This window comes from Portunus trituberculatus, chromosome 50, assembly GCF_017591435.1.
Source record: "Portunus trituberculatus isolate SZX2019 chromosome 50, ASM1759143v1, whole genome shotgun sequence".
Taxonomy (NCBI): domain Eukaryota; kingdom Metazoa; phylum Arthropoda; class Malacostraca; order Decapoda; family Portunidae; genus Portunus; species Portunus trituberculatus.
In genome coordinates this window covers 14193893-14214600 of record NC_059304.1, presented here as the reverse complement: position 1 = coordinate 14214600, position 20708 = coordinate 14193893, and the positions used below count along the sequence as shown (strand labels likewise).

The following is a 20708-nucleotide window of genomic DNA, read 5'->3' as shown; positions in this document are numbered from 1 at the left end:
GCTTGGTATCATTACGAGCTCTTCTATTGAGGGATGTAAATATTGGGATGTGTTTAAGGTTCGTGTGTTTGATCTTTAGTAGCCAGTCCCTGACATGCTATCATTGACCAGAACTCTTGACATATATCAAGCCATACCTTTCCCATATACAACACCCCATCCCTACTCTTCTCTTGTTTCTACTTATGTCACCACCATTCCTTTCAACTGAGTTCACCTCCATTGAACATCAATCTCCCCCCCTCCCCCAGCTCTCTCTCTCTCTCTCTCTATTAGGACCATAAGTGTCACTTGAAAACATGCCACCGCCCACCGTCCCGCTACCCCGCCCCAGTTCCCATTTGGTACACAGTAAGGAATATACTCGTACAGAGGTACGCAGAGACATGTGCTCTGCTCACCTGCTGAGGCCGATGTCAACAAACAGACAAGCGGCGGTGGCGGAGTGGGTCGGACGATGTGCAGATAGAGCTGAAGTCAGAACGGCGAGTACTTTCCTCAAGACGCTACAAACGGAGGTGAGTTGAAAATTTTATGAGAATGTAACGCTTTGATCTACCTTTCTAGTTGATATATGTGGATAGATTGCCAGACAACAGTTATATAATATGCAGAATTGGGTCTTATACCCTGTGCACACCTCTTGCATGCCTAGGTAGCCTTCTATGTGCCCGTGGTAGTGTATTATGTGTCTGTGAAATTTAATGTTTAACCTGGATAACGCTATGAAATTTGAACAGACTCACAGGTCTAACTCACGCAGTACCACCACCCAGGCACCTACCCCCGGCACTGCATTCCTCTCACCCATCTGATATATTTGTGTTAATTCACACACGTACTATTGCAGTAGCCTGTAGTAGTCTGCTATGGTTTTATAACTGATTGCTAGAGGGTCGATGGATGCTGAAGCAGAAACCAGCCCTGGCTAGATTAGGTTAGGTTAAGTTATGTTATTTTTATGAAGAAATTCACCAGAATTGCAGTGCTTTTTATGGTAATTGGTAAAAAAAACGAGAAGGATCACATAGCAGAAGAAATGCAAGCTAAAATAGAATTCTATCAATAATTATAGGTAAAAGTCAAGAATAGGACCTCTTTTCTACTGTACCTATATCATGGCATTCACACATGTCTTCAGAATATCACCCCAAAGAAGGTAGTGTTGGTAGTCTTTTTTCCTTTCCATCAGGTGTGAATGTTTGCCCTTCATAAGCCGAGCATTTATGTTGGAGGGGCAAGGCTTGCCACCAGGGTCAAGAAAGTGCTGACCCACACTACACACACAACACGCTCTCTACCTTTTCTCCACAACCATATGTAAGAATTATTATTATCTCTCTCTCTCTCTCTCTCTCTCTCTCTCTCTCTCTCTCTCTCTCTCTCTCTCTCTATATATATATATATATATATATATATATATATATATATATATATATATATATATATATATATATATATATATATATATATATATATATATATATATATATATATATATATATATATATATATATATATATATATATATATATATATATATATATATACAGTATTCAGATAGATTTGTGTGTGTGTTTGTGTAAATTTAATGTTTTTGTCAGAAGAGAACCACATAGCAGTATCAAATATGTACAATAATGGAGAATAAGTGTCTTGAAACCCATTGAAAGGGATAAAGTTATAAGAAAGACTTGTCATTTAACTTGAATACATATACTATATTTCTGAATTATTGGTAAAAGATTGATTTTATATTTAAGCAGCCACCAGCCATCTCAACATCGTGTGTCCCGAACAATGGCAACGGTGCGGTACCTGAACCAGCAGGATGCCATCAATATTGATTTAGAACTGTTCAGTGATTATCAGTTCAATGTGAACCAACTGATGGAGCTGGCAGGACTAAGCTGTGCACATGCCATTGCTGAGGTGGGTAACACTTTTGCTGTCAGCTACAAAAGTCACCTTTTATTTCCAATAAAAAAAAATACATGTGAATTAAACAACTGCCACTTTTATCCATTCCTTAAGCCATCAGTGACCTTGTGTTTATTAAAGTTTTGAAAGGCAATGTCTGTATTTAGAATAATATAGTAATTGTTTTGTTTTCTACTTTTGTCCCTTATAGAGTGTTTAGCTTCTGTAGACAAATGAAATAAAGATTATAAGAAGAAAGAAAGTATTGTAATCCAGCAGGAAATCTGTAAATGATTCATTATGTGTATCAGAAATGTGAGGGATGTATGAAGTGACTCTTATAGGATGTTTGTTTTTAATATGTGCCTATACTTTATATTCTTGAGTAAGTAAGATCTGTAAGACAAGATGTAAATGCACTTGTAATCACTAGAATTTCATCACTTTGGAACCTTCATGCCTTTTGAGGGAGAGAGAACTGATTTGCTGTATGTAATTAACCAGACATACAGCCCAGACCAGAGGAAAGCTGTACTGGTGTGCTGCGGTCCTGGAAATAATGGTGGAGATGGCCTTGTGTGCTCCAGACACCTGAAAATCATGGGTTTTTCACCAGTCATCCTGTACCCCAAGTCAAATGACAAACCACTCTTCAACAACCTAGTGAAGCAGTGCCACATGAATGATATACCCTTTGTTGAGGCAATGCCAGATCTTTCTACTCTTGACAAGTGAGTAATGATCAATGTGATTCTTTCTCATTGAAGTTTATACTATTGACTCTTCTATTGTAATTAAGTACATTTATTTTCATACATAGTATATACCTAAAAGAGGCATAGACACTTGCTAAAATAACGATTAATTCCTGTGAAGTCTAAAGCACTGGATCAGGGTTCTTTTGAAGTTATCTTTAATTAAAGCCAGTGTGACCTCACTGAATGTTTCCCTTTGTGATGTCTGCTCTTATCCATATTCTGTCACTTCTCTAATGCAAGAATTAACCAATATTCTCAAGTCATTCATTCCTTCTCTGGTAAACTCTGGAACTCTTCTTGCTTTTGTATTTCTTCCTTCCTATGACCTGAATTCTTTCATGTCCATAAATTGTGCGTTACATGCAAAATAAGCAAGGAAAATTATAATTCTACTTATCTGTATTGCAGAGAATATAGCTTGGTTGTGGATGCCCTCTTTGGCTTCAGCTTCAAACCTCCTGTACGGCCACTCTTTGCACCCATCCTGGAAACTCTTTCTCAAGTATGTATATAATTGTTTGTTGATTAACCTGAAGTATACTTGAACTAAAGGTACTTTTTGTTTCATAACTGATGCAAGGTTTCCTCAGCTAATTTCCTTCACAAAGCAGTTAAATGTCCTGCCTCACAGCATTGCCAAGCCATCACTGTTGTCATTGGATCAGTGAATAAAGATTGTGTTTGCACATAAATTGTACAGGGATTGCATGTTTTCATATGGTATTTTATTAATATATCTTTTATTATAGTGCAGGATTATTTTACCACATGTTATAAGCAGTTAACCCTCTTTATAGACCACAGTGCCAGTCATTAGTATTGACATACCGTCGGGTTGGCATGTGGAGGACGGCCCACCCACTGATGTTCCATCCTTAGCACCAGACATGTTGGTCTCCCTCACTGCTCCCAAGCTGTGTGCTAAACATTTTAAGGGTTTGTGCTCCAATATTCTTTAAGATAGAGTTGTAGCTTCATGGTAATGTGTTTGTAACTGTATGAGTATTATATGTGCATGTGCAGAGTACAGTGTAATTCACCATGGTTGCCTGCTGGTCACCCAGCTAGCCTTCCCCATTACGGAGTGAGCTTAGAGCTCATGGACCGATCTTTGGGTAGGACTGAGACCACAACACATTCCATGCACCGGGAAAGTGAGGCCACAACCCCTCGAGGTACATCCCGTACCTATTTACTGCTAGGTGAACAGGGGTTACACATTAAGAGGCTTGTCCATTTGCCTCACTGCTTTCCTAGACTCAAACCTGGACTCTCGGTTGTGAGCTGAGTGTGCTAACCACTACACTACACAGTGTGTGTGTGTATGTGTATTTACCTAGTTGTATTGTACAGGGTTCGAGCAGGGCTCATAGTGTCCTGTCTCCATATCTTCATTTATCTAATTTTTCCTTAAAATTATGCACATTATGTGCTGTAACAACTTAATTATCCAATGCATTCCATTTTTTAAAAGTTCTGTGTGGAAAACTGTATCTTCCAATATTCTTCACACACTGCCTCATCCTGATGTTCCTTTCATGTCCTCTTGTCCTTCCATCTTCTGTCAACAGTACCAGGTTTTCTTTGTCTATCTTTTCAATATCATTTACTATCTTATACATTGTTATTAGGTCCCCCACATTCTCTTCTGTCTAATAAGGTTGGCAGTCCCATTTCCTTCAGTCGTTCTTCATATGTGAGGTCCTTTAATTCCAGCACCATCTTTGTATCAATCTTCTGTATCCTTTCCAATTTTCTTATATCCTTTTTAGAGCTCGGAGACCATACCACTGCTGCATATTCCAGCCTTGGACGTATCGTGCTTGTGTGTTTTTCGGCACTCAGATTTTCCTGTATGATCACTCTGAGATCTTTTTCCTCTTTAGTCTTTAGTGTGTGTGTGTGTGTAATTCACTGTTTGATTTGCTGCAGTCTCTGACGAGACAGGCAGACGTTACCCTACGGAACGAGCTCAGAGCTCATTATTTCCGATCTTGGGATAGGTCTGAGACCAGGCACACACCACACACGGGACAACAAGGTCACAACTCCTCGATTTACATCCCGTACCTACTCACTGCTAGGTGAACAGGGCTACGTGAAAGGAGACACACCCAAATATCTCCACCTGGCTGGGGAATCGAACCCCGGTCATCTGGCTTGTGAAGCCAGCGCTCTAACCACTGAGCTACCGGGCTGTGTGTGTGTGTGTGTGTGTGTGTGTGTGTGTGTGTGTGTGTGTGTGTGTGTGTGTGTGTGTGTGTAGTATAAAAGATTATGTTAAGTATTAATTAAATTCTAATAATACATAATTTGATAAAACCTTATATGGAAAAGAAATATAAGCTACCAAGATTCTTTTGTTTATACACAATAGGAGTGTGCATTAGTTAATTGGTGGACTAAAGTAAATTTCTCCTTCATGCCATGGCTCATGGTAGACAAAACACTAAGAGGAAGTTCTGTTTTTATGCTGTCATACAATTTTCTATGTATTGCAGGTCGCTATCATGTGTTAGGAGGACGTTTTGTGCCCCACAAATTGAGTGAAAAGTATCAGCTGCAGTTGCCATCTTATCCAGGCACCAGCCAGACAGTGCTGCTGACATCCAGTTCTCAGCAGTGAGTAGACTGGGAATAGTCTAATGAGTTAACATCAAAGTATATAAATGAGTCTAATGAGTTAACATCAAAGTATTTAAATTCATGTAAAATGTTTCAACAAAATACATTTATGTGAAATGTTTCAACAAAATGCATTTGATATTTGCATACATATATCAGTGCCTTGTGATTAAATAATTACAGTTATCTCTGATGCTTTCTTTTTATCCTGATCAAAACATGATTATCTCAGATTCTTTTATCAATATTGTATTTTGAAAATTTTTCTTTCTACATTATTACTGTGTCAATCATGAGAGAAAGCACACCAATACAGTCCTCTTGACATTACAACAAAGGAAATACTCAAGTTTTCTGCTGCCTTTATTCATGATGATTTAAGTAAATTTTTGTGAAATGTGAACTTTGACAGACACCAAGTTTATTTAAATCAGCAAGACCAATGCAGGCAGGCACTAACAAGTTCAATTGATTTGATCTGTTCTTAAAGAGATCATGTGTTTTGGGTGATTTTACTCACTGTCCAACCAAAGGGTCAAAATGTACTGTCACTTACTGTCTTATGGTTACCTAGGAACAATTACCTGTTGACATAAGATTATCATTATATGTACAGATCAGAAAAGCCTGTGAAGAGTACAAAAAGTACATGAAAGGGAGAATTAAAGGACTGATTACAGATATAATAATGATGAAGCTCCAGCACTCCCCTTGATTCGGTTATGTTTGCTCTACATTTACAGTTCCATTCTCTGTAGAAAACACTCATTTTGAAATTTCTTGCAAACATATTTTTTGGTGAGGAGAATATTCTGAATTTACAACCCACTATAGAGGAGTATTGAACATATTGTTTAACAATTCATCAACTCAAATAATAATTCAAAGCTCCAAACAACACAAAATTTCAGTGTGCCTCTCATCTAAATTCTTACAAAACATTACCTATGCTAAGTTGTGAGCTTTCAGCCATTGTATACAAATTTGACATTTGCAACTGAGAAGTTACTCACCCAGTAGCTCAGACAGAATACATAAACTATTCATGTGTGTATAAATATATACAAATACTGCTGCAATATACAAGTATCCTATTCTTAAATATTTCAATTTACTAGGAAGTGGTCACTGCGGACTACACACAATGCCAAGTTAGCACCAAATAATGAGGTTTGTAAGTGTTGACCAGTTTTTTTTGCAAATGAAGGGTGGTGTCTGTTAATACACTGACAACTGATATTAACTCGGCAAGAATGTACACATATTCATATGTTTTGAGGCACAATAGAAAAATAATAGACAGGAGAAGTGGAAAATATCAGTGAACCCAATCTTACAGATGTATATATTTTGTTATCACATTGACATCTTAAGGTATGTTGTACACACTTGTACATTTTCTATTGATGAAACAACCTTACTGTTAATTTAGTTCCTAAAAGCTTGAAGTTCATGTACATGAGGCTTCTGATGTGCACTTCCTATGTCCCATGGGTGACACAATAGCAGTGCCAGCAGACATCCTGTGGTTAAGTAATTGTATATAATGAGCATAACTTGTCTTTAGAAGGAAAACCATTTATCTTAAGACAGCACATGCATGACACTGAAGATGAGTTAACATCCTAATGCGGATGTTTAATTTTTTTTTTTTTTTTTTTTTTAAGTGTGTAAGGGCACTGACTTTATTTTTAGTGGTACAAGAGAAGACCACAATCAGAGATAAAAGCTTCTTGGATATTGTCAAACCTGACAATGGTGTTGATAACATCCATTCCTCCAATCACTTTTCCTAGGGAAGACATTTCTATATAGCCTGGCCAGTCTCTGGTGTATATTCCAAACTGCGAGGGACTGTGATCTTGCCCATAACCAGTGAAGTAGAACCCTGCCACAAGACCTGCCACCACATCTTGCTTGTTTTTTCTGCCTCGGTCCATCCCGGGTAAGGCTGCCCCTCCTGTGCCGTCATTTTTCTCATAATCACCTCCCCAAATCTGTTCTCCATGGCCATTCTTTCGTGCAACCTCTAAAAAGCGAGTGCCCACGTAAGATGGTCCAAGTTGCCCTGTACAGAGTGCCTTGAACTGGCGAGTCCTTCCTTCATGGTCAAGGAGCACAATATACACACGGCCTTGGTAATTCCCTCTCAAAGACACATCAAAAAACACGATGCAAAAATCCTCGTCCTGCAAATCTTGGATCTCATTATACTGGAAATATAAAAGAAAAACATATTATTTTTTCACATAGCTAGTACAAAATTTATTACCTTGTAAGTAACAAGCCTTCAATTAAATAAGACTGCAGATTTTTAGTGTCAAGTGCAAACTAAAATTCAGCACTGATATTACAAATTAGTACAGTTAGTCCCATTTATATGATTCACCATTATACAATATTTCCCTGTAACGACATTCACCTTTTACTAAACTAGTTTTGCTGTAGGATCAGTTGTTTTGCTTTTATAATATCCAAAGTACACATTCATTCGCTCACCTTGCATGGGAGTCCACTGAACCCTCATTTTTTCAACAGTTCAACTGACACCCCTTTTATTTGTACACAGTGGTGAGGATGGGAGGGAGGGAGCGAGAGTTGCCTCAGAGAGAATGTTAAGACAACGACCCCTCCAGCTTTGAGGAGGAGGGTAACTAACAGAACCACTACAGTGCGAGTAAGTACATATATTATTTTTATTTCTCTTAATTCTAATTCTCATTCTTGTGCTTTATTCTCGATTTTATTTTATCTATGTACCTAACGTGCTTTATTATCCATATATAATAACTACATATGGATATAATATTTTATGATTTTTGTGGGTTTTAGGGTGCACATATAGAGGTCTTGGAACACATTACAATTTTTTTGCATTATTCTTAAGTCTGCTATATGATCGTTTGTTATACAATTGGATTTTCAGGAACCAATTATAGTCTTATTTTAAGGAATACCTGTACAATCTTTTTCATCATGGGATGTTGTGTGAGTGTCATTCACCTACAGTTGTCTGCTGGTTACTCAACCAGCCATTATCCTATAGAAAGAGCTCAGAGATCATAGTGACCAGGTTTGGGGTAGGACTGAGATTACTCTATTATCACAGACTGAGGCACTTAGGCCACACCCTCCTCAGGTTACATCCACTATTTACTTGCTGCCAGGTGAACAGAGGCTACAACATGTGAGACTTGTTTGTTTTTATTACTGTGCTTGGGACCTGAATCTGGTTCTTCATAGAAATATCAGGTTTAGATTTGTGGATGTTTTAACAAGCATTTTTCTCAGATTTTCCTAAAAACTTGTCACAAGATACAGTGGAATCTCAATGATGCAACAAATGAAAAACCAAGCTAAGACAAGAAGCTAAACCTGAAGTGCATTAAGAACAAACTTCTGGCTATCATGAATGAAAGGTTGTGTTTTAGGACAAAATACTAATAATCATATATTAGAAGCTCTTCAAAGTAGGTTGCCAAAGCTATAAAGGCACAACAAGATCCATCTTACTGGTACTGTCTGTGGGCCTGAGGGAGGTTCTCCATCTTGCAACGCATGAAGATGGAGGCGGTTGCTGAAGAGGCTGACTCGAGAATGCCGTGTTTGGCCTCCCTGTGCCGGCAGCAGGGTCCACAGGGAGTGTCCATCTATGCTTGCTTTTTTGACATCTTCCCTCAACTTGAGAACGTTGAGCTGATTTGTCTGAATGAAATTTATAATCAGCACAGACTAAATATTTATGTTTTATTGAATACTGTAATTTATTTTAGAGAAAAGAAAGAAAAGATCTCAAGTAATATGTTTGACTGTTATCCAAAATACCTGCTCTGTTCATACTGTTATACTGGGGAATATTTGCTGCTGAAAATTATTAAGAATGATGTAGCAATCGATGCATGAAAGATTGAAATGATTAGCAACATAAAAAAAAAAATTATCCCTTACACAAAGGATAATGAAATGTCAGGGAAAGTCGATATATATAAGCAAAAAGATGTCATGTAAATGGTGCTATATGAAAAGGCAAGACTGCTGACAAATTTTAAGTAATGTCCCAAACCTCTAAAGGATCATCTGCATTGCCTTGCTCATGGCCCTCTTTTTCTTCAGCCAATTTTGCTATCTGAAAGAAAATGATGAAATAGTAAGTGTAATGCATAATATCCTCCATAAAGCATTCATTATGCAATCCAATAATTATCATAGACAAAAAGGTAGAAGAGTGAGGTTAAAGACATGTGCTATGAGATACATGCACACACACTGACCAGTTCTTCATGGAGAGGAAGGTCAGATGGGCAGAGGACTGTGCCTCTGTGGTAAGTGCGGCAGTAGGGGCATCTTAGGGGACGGTGCTTCATGATCTGGTTGAGGCACTGGGTACAAATAGTGTGTCCACAGTAAAGGGTTCTTGGCAGACGCTTCCCCTCATTATAATTTTCAAGGCAAACGTGACATTCCATCATCTACAGATTTATGTGCCCAGTCATAAACTTGAACTCATTGGAAATATCGAAGTTCTTATAAATTTCTCAAATCTGTAAATATATAAAACCTGTAATATTAAAATCATGCTATGTCATACATTGCAATATTTAGTGTTTCTTTGTCTAAACTAAAACAAAATTACCAATACCTAAACATATCTAATGATAATGCCCTCTTGTACTAAGTGTTATTGTCAGAATAAATGAGAATAAGATGGCAATAGATCACTGAAAATCTTCCAGCATTTTGTTAAATCAGTGCTAGGCAGCAGTTTCCTCAAACTAAGTAATGTGAGGCCTTCATTTGGTATTTCTTCCAGACCTTACTTGGTGGAGGGCGATGTATGTATAGAAATGAGATTAAGGCAGTGTTCTGCTAGTTTATCAAAACTTACACTTTATGAACCAAAGTTTTCTTCATAATATGTCGGATTGCGTGCCGATTTTTCCAAAATGTTTGCGACTTTGCAATTTCGAAATTCGTTACTCGACTAAGTCGCACATCGTTGCCGCAACACACAACTATAATTACTACTAATGACAAGACGTGGCATGAATGAAGGGGTGTGGGTCCTGCAGGTTAGGTCACCAGATCTAGCCTATCATGAAATGGGACGAGATGTAAAATGTTGTGGGAACTGTACCAAACACATGTATAAACTCAATACACCATGAAACAAATTAAATCATCGTGTTCTAACTTAAAATAGCTTACCGCGTCCTGCCCAACAGAACGAGACATGTCAAGGACATCCGACCCGTGGGACCTCCCTGGCTGTCTCACTTCAGCCAGTGCCCACCATGTATCAAGTGTCACCTGACAACACTCACCCACTGGCGAGCCTCGAGGAGTGTGGTTACCAGGAAAGGTGGAAAAAGTCAGGATTAGTGAGCATTCTTGTTGGAAAACGGAAAATATCTTACCTATAGTGATGCTGCGTCACCTAGCGGGGAGTACCGAGCAGGCGACTACTGCAGAGTTGCCAGCTTTTCCCGCCCAATTGGGCTGCTTTCCAACCAAGTGGGCGGGATATTTTGGTTCCGCGGGTTGGTGGGCTATTTTGGCTGTATTGGGCTGTGTTTTGGTTTTGTTATATCATAAAGAACTATTTTTTTTATTGGTTTCTAGAGGGTATAGATTGTCTAGTTTTGGACGAGTTTAATGGGAGTGGGCGGGAGCCCCGCCTACTATCTGGCAACCCTGGTTGCAAGTGTCAACTTGACACTCGCTGCACGACTTCAACCACAGCGCCGCTGCCTCCCACACGTCCAGGCTCCCGCCTCCACACCCCCTAGGCTAAAGTCTCCTCCAGGAAGAGTGTGAGAGGAGTGGAAAATGATAGCTATGGTGGGAGAGTGGGAAGTTTTTTAAGTAGGAGGAGGAAGGAAAGTGGTCAGACATGTACTAAATATCTAGCTTATATAGGTTGTAAATGATACTGCTTGAATATATTATAATTTATTTTATTTAGATCCTTTAGAATATTAACACACACACACACACACACACACACACACACACACACACACACACACACACACATACATATGAGAACAAAACGCCTCAACACAAAACGTTAATAGCATCTTTTCAACACAGGGGGAACACGATGATCAATGACCTACGCAAACATTTAATCCCGTTTGTACAATGAATCACAAATGAAGTCACAAATGGCTACATTGTAAAAGTAAATATCCAATTCATATGGTATTACAGTGTCTCTCCCACACAAATAGACATGTCTATAGACGTGTCATACTAATACATATTTTTTTTTTTTTCGTTTTTTACGCAAGGTTAATGGCGAATGATGTAAACTCAGGTAAAACTAACATGATTTGAATGACCATGTATAAAACAGTGGTGATGAGAACACGCTAAAAGAAATTGTGGAAAGTTGCTACATAGAAAAATATAGACAGCAAAAAAACAAAAAAAAAAGTTCTTTTAATAATGATAATGATAGCAATAATATCAATAACATTCATTAAAAACCTAAATTTTTGGTTGGAATGTTTTTACGAGCGAAGCATCAGTTTTTGTCCTCGTCTTTGTTCCTCCATCCTGGTCAGCAGCTTGCTTTCAGTGCCTTCATGCTGCTTTCCGTCTGCTGAGGAACCACACCTGCATGGGCTCCTTCCTCCCTTTCATGGGCACGGGGCCGCGGTAGGTGAAGGTGAACCCATCATCTTGGTTCTCTGGTTGCTGTAGGTACCTGGAAATTGGAGGATGGTTGTTTGTGAACGCTCTTTCTGGATTCCTTTCTTCCTAGCTCACGATCGCAGAAGAATTATTCTCCATTATGTTTTATCTAAGGTTCACAGTCAAGGATCAGAATCCAGATTCGAGGCTTCGAGCGCAGCAGCCATCGAGAGTAGTGTGAGCAGATTCGCGAGTGTGTGTCTGTGTATGGTGTCAAGTTTCGTGGAAAAAAAACATGATTTACGACAATTAATCGGTAAGTTTCGCTCTCCATATGACTGTAGGACATGGACGAAACCGTGTAGAGTGAGTGGAACACTTTAAAATAGCGACATGGCCAAGGAACGACCATGTGGAGCGAGAAACAATAGCGGAGTGGTAGTGACGAGAGGTGAAAGAGCTAACTCCATCTCAATGTTGAAGCTGCGTGCGGTATTGTGTGAGTACTACGTGATATTTGTTTTTCACTTCTAAGACAAACTATGGAAGTGGATGCCATAAAACTTTTTTCCCCAATATAAACTGAATTAGTACCATGCCATAATGATTTAATAGAGGCTAGGATGAGGGAGATGCATAGGGCTTATTGTGAGTTTACATTGGTAACATTGCATCAGCTGATTCAAGGGTGGCGCCTACTGATTCGAGATGCGTATAATACATCGTTGGATATTATTATGATTTATATTTTATTTAGGTTAGTACATAGCCAAGCTTCTGTATGTAGCAGCGCCTTTAAAATACCTGATCCATTCATGCATTCCCACCCACCTGTAGGACACCTCAGATACGTTGACTCGTCCCTTCTCTCCCGTAGTCTCCGTCCTCGAGGTGATGTTGACAGTGTTGCCAAAGAGACAGTAGCGCGGCATCCTCTGTCCTATCACGCCCGTCACCACCTCGCCAGTGTGGATGCCGATGGTAATTTGCTGCCGTGTGTGTGTGTGTGTGTGTGTGTGTGTGTGTGTGTGTGTGTGTGTTTGGTAGGTGAGAGGAAGGAGAGAAAAGGATGAGTTATGTCCTTGTTAACACTTCCTTTCTCTCTCTCTCTCTCTCTCTCTCTCTCTCTCTCTCTCTCTCTCTCTCTCTCTCTCTCTCTCTCTCTCTCTCAATAGATAATAAAGATAAAACTTGTTATTTGGAGTTCATTCATATAAATACTCGACAATTTTTAACTCTCTCTCTCTCTCTCTCTCTCTCTCTCTCTCTCTCTCTCTCTCTCTCTCTCTCTCTCTCTCTCTCTCTCTCTCTCTCTCACCACTCGCTGGCCGTCCACAATGACACCCGCTGCCTTGTCCATCATATCCAGGGCGAGGTTACCGATGCACTTGGCGTGGTGGTCGCAAGTCTCCGGCAGTCCGCTTACCGCCATGTATTTGTCCCCCACCGTCTCCACCTGGCGGCGCAGCGTGCAATGGAGGGGCAAGTGGAATGGTAGTTAGATTCGTATTCAGAAACGCTTTGCTCTCTCACCACGACTATTTTCATGGGTCACAGAGATGATTAGCGGCTTTTTCAAGAGTTTTTCCATTTAATTATGTAGAAATCGTGTTATTCTGCCTCTAGAAACGTAAAAACGCCTAAAAAGAACTCGTGTAGATGTGAATAAAGCCTCTTGAAATAGTTGAGGTGAAGCGGAGAAGTGTTTGAGAATGCGAACTTTAGTGGTAGGGGACGAATAATTGAAAGTGAGTGGTATTGATGGTATGAGAGTCGTGTTGACGTCGAGGATAAAATATACCTGATTGTAATTGATTTTTCCTGTTTCATGATGACTGAAAAAAAAATAGAAGCAATGGTAAGGGAAATACGTTGTGTTTATTGTTATATTCTTCAATGCCTGTTATATTTACTTTGTCTGTATAAGATTTATTTATTGAGGATTTGTCTGAGAAGAGTCTGGCCATTCACCTTGTAAACATTGGGGTTCTTGACTTCGTCCGTCAGCACGTCAAAGGCGGTGTAGAGGTCGTTCAGCATCTGTACAATCTTGGAGGCTCCGGCGATGTCTGTGTGTCTGGAGCAGTAGTCGGTGAAGCCAACGATACCTGCCGTCATGTGAGGTTAGATTAGGTCACGGACAAGGTAACTGAATGGCAACGCACAGGAAAAGACTGAAGGCTGTGAGTGGAGGTCATAACATTTCACAGAGCAGTTTGCGTTTCATTATTGTATCAGTCAATGTCGTTTTCATTTTCAGGTTTTCGATACGTTTTCATTCACACACACACACACACACACACACACACACACACACACACACACACACACTCACACTGAAGTAGGCAGAATTGTTTGCTCACCCGAGAAGAGTAGTGTTACCACCTCATATCTCCTCGGCGGCACGGGTCTCTTGTGTCGCAGTTCATTGGCAATACTGATGGGCAGGACTGAGTAGAGCAGCCTGCGAGTGAAGACAGGGCGACGCGAGGGAAGGCCGAGGGAGAGAAGAGACGGTACCATTGAAGGGGAAAGAAGAATAACATTGATATAAACCCATGCATTCTCACTTTGCCCTAGTTCACTCGAGTCAACCCAGTCCCTCTCATATGAAATATTCATCAAAGTCTTTCACTGCATTATATCGAACGAACATAATTAAAAAAAAATGTGTAATTGACACTTTGCCCATTCTGAAACAAATATATAGAAAAAAAAAGAAAAGTCGAAGGAAACAAGATATATTTTTTGAGGAAAAAAAATAAAAGTTTACCACTGATTAGATGAGAGAGAGAGAGAGAGAGAGAGAGAGAGAGAGAGAGAGAGAGAGAGAGATCAACAGAGACAGAGAGAAAGGTGAAAAAACAAGAAAACGCAATAAAAAGAGAGAGAGAGAGAGAGAGAGAGAGAGAGAGAGAGAGAGAGAGAGAGAGAGAGACCGACAGAGAAGGAGAGAAAGGTAGAAAAAGAAGAAAGCACAATAAAAAAAAAATCAGTTATGAGAAGAAAAAGCGACGCACTTATCCGTTTTCTGTCTCTCGCTCTTCAGTTCCCGGTGGGTTTGCTGCAGTTTGTCGGTCAGGATCTCGAGATTGGTGGTGAGCGCGTACTCTGCCTCGAACTTCTCGCTAAGGAGCACGAGGTCCCTGGTGGCGTCGTGCAGTGGGATGTCCGAGAGGTAGAGGCCGCGGCGGTACAGGTCGTCTAGGTTGAGGACGGAGGGCGAGCACACAAACAGCATCAAGTCAGTCTCAGGAAGGTAGATCATCTGGCCCTAGGAGAGAGAGAGAGAGAGAGAGTGTGTGTATGTGTTACGTGTGGTTATCTCTTAGAAATCACCACCACCACCACCACAACCACCACCACTACCACTACCACTGCTACTACTACCACCACCACCACCACCACCACCACCACCACCACCACCACCACCACCACCACCACCACCACCACCACCACCACCACCACCACCACTACTACTACTACTACTACTACTACTACTACTACTACTACTACTACTACTACTACTACTACTACTACTACTACTACTACAATACCCACCATCATCACTAATACTACTACAACAATAGCCACCATCACCACTACTACTACTACTACTACTACTACTACTACTACTACTACTACTACTACTACTACTACTACTACTACTACTACTACCACTACTCTTATTCATTTCTTCACTTTTATTCCCTCTATAATAATTTCCTTACTATTTTCTTCTTTCTCCCTCACACCCAATTCTGGCTGCCTACTTGGGGTCCTCTCGCAACCCTTCCCCATCCTGTGTTTGACTTTCCCTGCAGTTTTTCCCACCTGACACTCTCTTCTCCCTCTCATTCCAATACTGTACCTTTCCCTACTTTATAACCTTTCGCATTCACACTCCTATATGTATTGTGTTAGTTTGTTCCTGTCACTTCATTTGCATTTCGGTGGAACACAATAATTTCTGGAATGTTACGTCTTTATTTTATTCTATTATTTAAACTTATTTTGCTTTTTTTTCAGTTTACATTTGGTTTTAGTTTGAGATATTTTTCCTCTAGTGGTCACGTTCTTTAATTGCCAAAGTTAGCTGAAAGCAAGAGATAAATGTCTTTTACTTTTGTTGCACTTTGCCAGTTTCTCCTCTTACATAAAAAAAAAAAACTCATTCCTTATTCGTTATTCCAAAATTTACTATAGATTCAAATCCTTCAGTTAAGTTATTTATTAATTTGCCTATTAATATATTATGTATTCTTTGATTTCTTTTACGTTTCTTTTACTGCCCGGTTAAATTTCACTCGTGCAATCCTTATGTACTTACCTTCAACCTGAGACAGCGTTGTTCGGGGCTGGACTCATCGCGGTTGGCGGTGGTGAGACCCTCATAGGCGCAAAGAACGTAGATGGTGTTAATGTGGGACAGGATGTTCTCAAAGGTGAGGTCCATGTGGGGACGCACCTGGCCGAGGGAGAGATACAGGTTGAAATCGTGTGTAATTTTACTTGACAATGATTTGTTGATGTGTTTGAGGTGAAGACCTTCCAGACTTTATTAATCTTGTTTATATTTTGTTTTTATGTTTTTTATCTTATTTTAGTGATCTTTTGTTAATTTGGTTTCCTATTTTATTTCTTATTCAATTTCGTATGTTATAAAATGAGAAAGGTAGAATAAGATGGGCTGGCCTGGGAGGGGAGGGAGAAATAAGAAGGATAATATTTTTGATAATCAACAGGAAATACAAGGAAAATGGGAATGAAATGGTATTTTGTTTAGGAGGTAATTTGTATTTCTAGTCTTCTCTTGAAGCGACTGTGAGGAAGGAAAACAAACGCATAGCAGATATTTTCTTTCTGTTTTAGGCCGCACAGAAGGAAACTAAATTCGAGCTCATGTTTTTCTTTCTATTTTCACGAAGAGCTACAAGTGAACCAGACCAGTTAGCAATTATTCATGTTACCAGTGTAGCTTCATCTCTTCTCCCACCACGCCTCTCATCAGTAGAGTATAGGCTTACGTATTTCAGCTTCATACCTTCAGGCTCTCTCTCTCTCTCTCCCTCTCCCTCTCCCTCTCTCCACCGTCAGTACTTAAGGGGAAGTGTCTCGGGGGAGGGAAGAGGAGGAACATGATTTCCCAGTGGCGTCAGCTCTAATCGTTCCCTCCTCTCTATTCCCTTCCTCTCCAAGCGTGTGTTGCGACGAATCACTGAACAGCGGGAGGGAAAGAGGAAAAGGTGCCATCTCCACATACACACACACACACACACACACACACACACACACACACACACACACACACACACACACACACACACACACACCAAGCCATAGCACGTACCATCTCCAAAAAGTCCCTATCCCTTTACCTTTTGTTTTCGCTTTTGTTCTTATTCATCTCACACCTTGTTTATTTCCACCAACCACCAACCAGCCGAACCATCCACAGACAGGTCGCTCTCACAACAACAACAGCTGCCACCACCATCGCCACAACTACCGCTACCACCACCACCACAGCAGCCATAGACCTCTCCCTTGTCAGCATCCAGCCCTTGTTTTCCTCATTACCATGCTCGCTGGAGTCAGAGAAGGCAAAAAACAGACCCTACACGCCTCACCTCCCACCACCAGACGCAATTGAGTGGCAGTGCACGTCAACAACGCCATCTTCCTTCCGTCCTCCTCCTCCTCCTCCTTCTTCTCCTTCTCCGCTTCCTTCTCTCTCTCCTCTCCCATCTCCATCTCAGCAGTCTCGTCTTTGTCTCCTCTTTCTGCCATCCATGCCTCCTCGCCTGACTTTTAGCTTCTCCTTGTCAATATCTCCTTCTCCTTTCCCTCCTCACTCAGATTCAGCTCCTTCAGGCGACTTGGTATACCATCAAGCATCCTTCAGGTGTCCCTCTCTTTCTCCTCCTCCTCTTCCTCTTCCTCTTCCTCTTCCACGTCAGGTCTCGTTACGCCAGACTTTGGCCTACTCTTCTCACCTTCTCCCGTCGTATTGTTTGCCAGAATGAGTAGAGAAGTCTGCTGATTTTTTCCTCCTCCTTTCTGTCTTCCTGTGTGTAGAAACAACTTGCCTCGCCATTGTAATAGTAGGAGATATACATAGTAGATCTACATACTACTTTTGCTACTGTATGTATCTTCTGCTCCTCCTTTTCTTCTTCTTCCTCCTTCTTCTCCTCCTCCTTCTGGTATGTGTTGAGGCTCGAGGGCGCGGTGATAATTCCCCTCCAGAGTTTCTTCTCTAATTAGTCTCCGAGCTCTACTCTCTTGAAGATGGAGCGAAATACATGTGTTGAGGAAGTCTGCCGTGGGGAGAGAGAGAGAGAGAGAGAGAGAGAGAGAGAGAGAGAGAGAGAGAGAAAGAAGGGAGAAGCGCATTGTTGTTGTTGATTTTGTTGTTTTTGTTTAATTTTTGTCTGCTGTTTTCATTTACATAGAGTTTACTGAAGGTTCTGGTCTCTGAAAAAAGTATAGTCGGAAGGGTTACTAAAAGGAAGTGGTGTCTTGAAATATCGTGAAATATTAACTCCTTCAGTACTGTTACGCTTCTTTTCACCAAGAGTTTTGGGCATGATTAGACGATTTTATTGACATTAGAAGAGTCTATGGAGGTCAGAAGATTAATGGCCAGAGTCTTCACTATTTTAATCCCTACATAGTTTCTGAAGCTGTATAAAATCACCAAATAGTAAGTAGAATGAATATAAAATCGCGTCATGGGACTCAATAGGTTAAGTTATTTTTCTATTTTATGTATTTATTTATTGTTTTGTGTGGGAGAGAAGGAAGAGGTTGAGTTGAGAATGTTACTGAAAGCGTGAGGCAGCGGGTGTCACGTGCGAGGATACAAGGAAAGAGTATTACTTTTGGTGGTGAGTGTGTGTGTGTGTGTGTAGTGATAGTCTTCTTATCAAGGGAAGGGTGCGAGCCAGGCAGGCCGAAGCGGACTATATTTCTCTCCCAACCCCCACTTTCACTCTCTCTCTCTCTCTCTCTCTCTCTCTCTCTCTCTCTCTCTCTCTCTCTCTCTCTCTCTCTCTCTCTTTCCGTGTGTGTGTGTGTGTGTGTGTGTGTGTGTGTGTGTGTGTGTGTGTGTGTGTGTGTGTGTGTGTGTGTGTGTGTGTGTGTGTGTGTGCAGTAAGTGGCGAGACGAAACACAGACAGGGCGAATTTGCTAGAGAAATAGATGGTTATGTATATTAATAGTTAAGTAAATACAGTTACCGAAGTTATAGTAGTAAGTGATTATAGATTTTTTATGCAAGAGGGAAAACCAGCGAATGGCAACAAAAGATAAAAAAAAAAAAGTGGCCCACTTGCTTGCTAGAGATGACATACAGCACGATATCCTCCATCCTAACATCATTCTCTGTATAGGTCACTTCAACACATTAACCCTTTCAGTACCATGACGCTCTTTAATATCAACTCTGCTTACTATTTTGGGATTTTATACAGCTTCAGAAACTTATATGGGGATTAAAATAGTGAAAACTCTGACCATTAATCTTCTGACCCTTCGTAATGTAAATAGCATCGTCTAAACATACTCAAAACTCATGGTAAAAATGCGTCCTAGTACTGAAGGGGTTAATGGGTTTGTCCACTTAGCGTAAACACTTGCACGTCACGTTAATGAGGCAGGTATGAAGTCTGGAGGGGGAGAAGCACGCATAAAAGTTATTATGTTGAGTGAGAACATTTTACGAAGGGAACGAAGGAGAAGTACAAAAATAGACGAGAAAAATTAAGAAATAGAAGATTATCAGCTGATAGTAGTGTTGATGGTAGTGAAGGAGGAGTAAGAGGAGGAGGAGGAGGAGGAGGAGGAGGAGGAGGAGGAGGGCTTATAATTAAGAGGAAGCAGAAAATACAGGAAAAGTATGATATAGAAGATTATTGGGTGATAGTATTGGTGGTGGTGGTGGTGGAAGAGGAGGAGGAGGAGGAGGAGAAGGAGGAGGAGGAGGAGGAGGAGGGCAAGATAATTAGGAACACAAAGCTCATTTACGTAAGAAGTTTTGAGTTTGTTGAGTCTTGGAATTCAATCTTTGTTTGCGCATCTGTTGTTTTCTTCCTTCTTCTCTGGTTACGCTTCTTCTCCTCTTCATTTATTTATTATCTACTGTTCCTCTTCCTCCCTTCTCCTCTTTTTTCTCCTTGTCTTCGTTTATTCTCTACTGTATACAATTTTCAATCTTTTTTTCCTTGCAATTACGTCATCACCATCACCACATCCACATCCTTCTGCTCTTCCTTCTCCATCTTCCTCCTCCTCCTCCTCCTCCTCCTCCTCCTCCTCCTCCTCCTCCTCCTCCTCCTCCTCCTCCTCCTCCTCCTTCTCTGCCTTTATTTTTGCACTGATAAGAGGAGTATAAGAAAACACCTTCATCCTCTCTCTCTCTCTCTCTCTCTCTCTCTCTCTCTCTCTCTCTCTCTCTCTCTCTCTCTCTCTCTCTCTCTCTCTCTCTCTCTCTCTCTCTCTCTCTCTCTCTCTCTCTCTCTCTCTCTCTCTCTCTCTCTCTCTCTCTCTCTCTCTCTCTCCCGTCCACCCACACCTCTAATGCTCATTCACTTAGCGTCATCATTCACATGCCCATTCAGACTGTCAGTAATCCCTCATTCCTCCTCCTCCTTCTCCTCCTCCTCCTCCTCCTCCTCCTCCTCCTCTTCATCCTCCTCTTCATCCTCCTCTTTCTCTTATTATTTTGTTCCTTCTTTGTTTTTTTTCTTTTCCTTCCCTCCGCATCC

General features: G+C 40.6%; 3 protein-coding genes and 1 long non-coding RNA gene across 8 annotated transcripts in view; 2 read left to right on the top strand and 2 right to left on the bottom strand.

Moving 5' to 3' along the window:
* The first annotated feature begins 291 nt into the window (after nucleotides 1-291).
* LOC123499614 (NAD(P)H-hydrate epimerase-like) lies at nucleotides 292-5489 on the top strand. 3 transcript variants are annotated; one of them, XM_045247899.1, is made up of 7 exons: nucleotides 292-518; nucleotides 1193-1320; nucleotides 1764-1932; nucleotides 2425-2651; nucleotides 3087-3180; nucleotides 3476-3614; nucleotides 5180-5489. In XM_045247899.1, the coding sequence occupies exons 2-7, from the start codon at nucleotides 1199-1201 to the stop codon at nucleotides 5302-5304; spliced, it is 876 nt and encodes a 291-aa protein (XP_045103834.1). In that variant the 5' UTR covers nucleotides 292-518; nucleotides 1193-1198; the 3' UTR covers nucleotides 5305-5489. The 3 variants fall into 3 exon arrangements, with proteins under 3 accessions (XP_045103834.1, XP_045103835.1, XP_045103836.1); XM_045247900.1 differs by having other exon boundaries at nucleotides 340-518; nucleotides 1767-1932; XM_045247901.1 differs by lacking the exon at nucleotides 1193-1320 and having other exon boundaries at nucleotides 342-518; nucleotides 1767-1932.
* Nucleotides 5134-10854, bottom strand: LOC123499612. Of its 3 annotated transcripts, none has more exons than XM_045247898.1 (5): nucleotides 10718-10854; nucleotides 9575-9844; nucleotides 9367-9429; nucleotides 8817-9008; nucleotides 5134-7516 (listed from the first exon to the last, which is right to left on the bottom strand). In XM_045247898.1, the coding sequence occupies exons 2-5, from the start codon at nucleotides 9770-9772 to the stop codon at nucleotides 6995-6997; spliced, it is 975 nt and encodes a 324-aa protein (XP_045103833.1). In that variant the 5' UTR covers nucleotides 9773-9844; nucleotides 10718-10854; the 3' UTR covers nucleotides 5134-6994. The 3 variants fall into 3 exon arrangements, with proteins under 3 accessions (XP_045103833.1, XP_045103831.1, XP_045103830.1); XM_045247896.1 differs by having other exon boundaries at nucleotides 10509-10817; XM_045247895.1 differs by lacking the exon at nucleotides 10718-10854 and adding an exon at nucleotides 10625-10700.
* On the top strand, nucleotides 7763-11246 carry LOC123499616. Its single transcript, XR_006673048.1, has 2 exons — nucleotides 7763-7980; nucleotides 10526-11246. It is a non-coding gene; the product is annotated as an uncharacterized LOC123499616 (long non-coding RNA).
* A 59-nt stretch (nucleotides 11247-11305) lies between these two features.
* Nucleotides 11306-20708, bottom strand: part of LOC123499611 (guanylate cyclase soluble subunit beta-1-like) — a 64115-nt gene continuing 54712 nt past the window's right edge. The window contains exons 8-14 of the mRNA XM_045247894.1: nucleotides 16270-16407; nucleotides 14960-15213; nucleotides 14303-14403; nucleotides 13911-14047; nucleotides 13258-13395; nucleotides 12771-12928; nucleotides 11306-12012 (exon numbers count right to left, since the gene is read on the bottom strand). Coding sequence (XP_045103829.1) covers nucleotides 11889-12012; nucleotides 12771-12928; nucleotides 13258-13395; nucleotides 13911-14047; nucleotides 14303-14403; nucleotides 14960-15213; nucleotides 16270-16407 — 1050 coding nt within the window. The 3' untranslated portion in view covers nucleotides 11306-11888. The remainder of the gene's footprint in view (nucleotides 12013-12770; nucleotides 12929-13257; nucleotides 13396-13910; nucleotides 14048-14302; nucleotides 14404-14959; nucleotides 15214-16269; nucleotides 16408-20708) is intronic.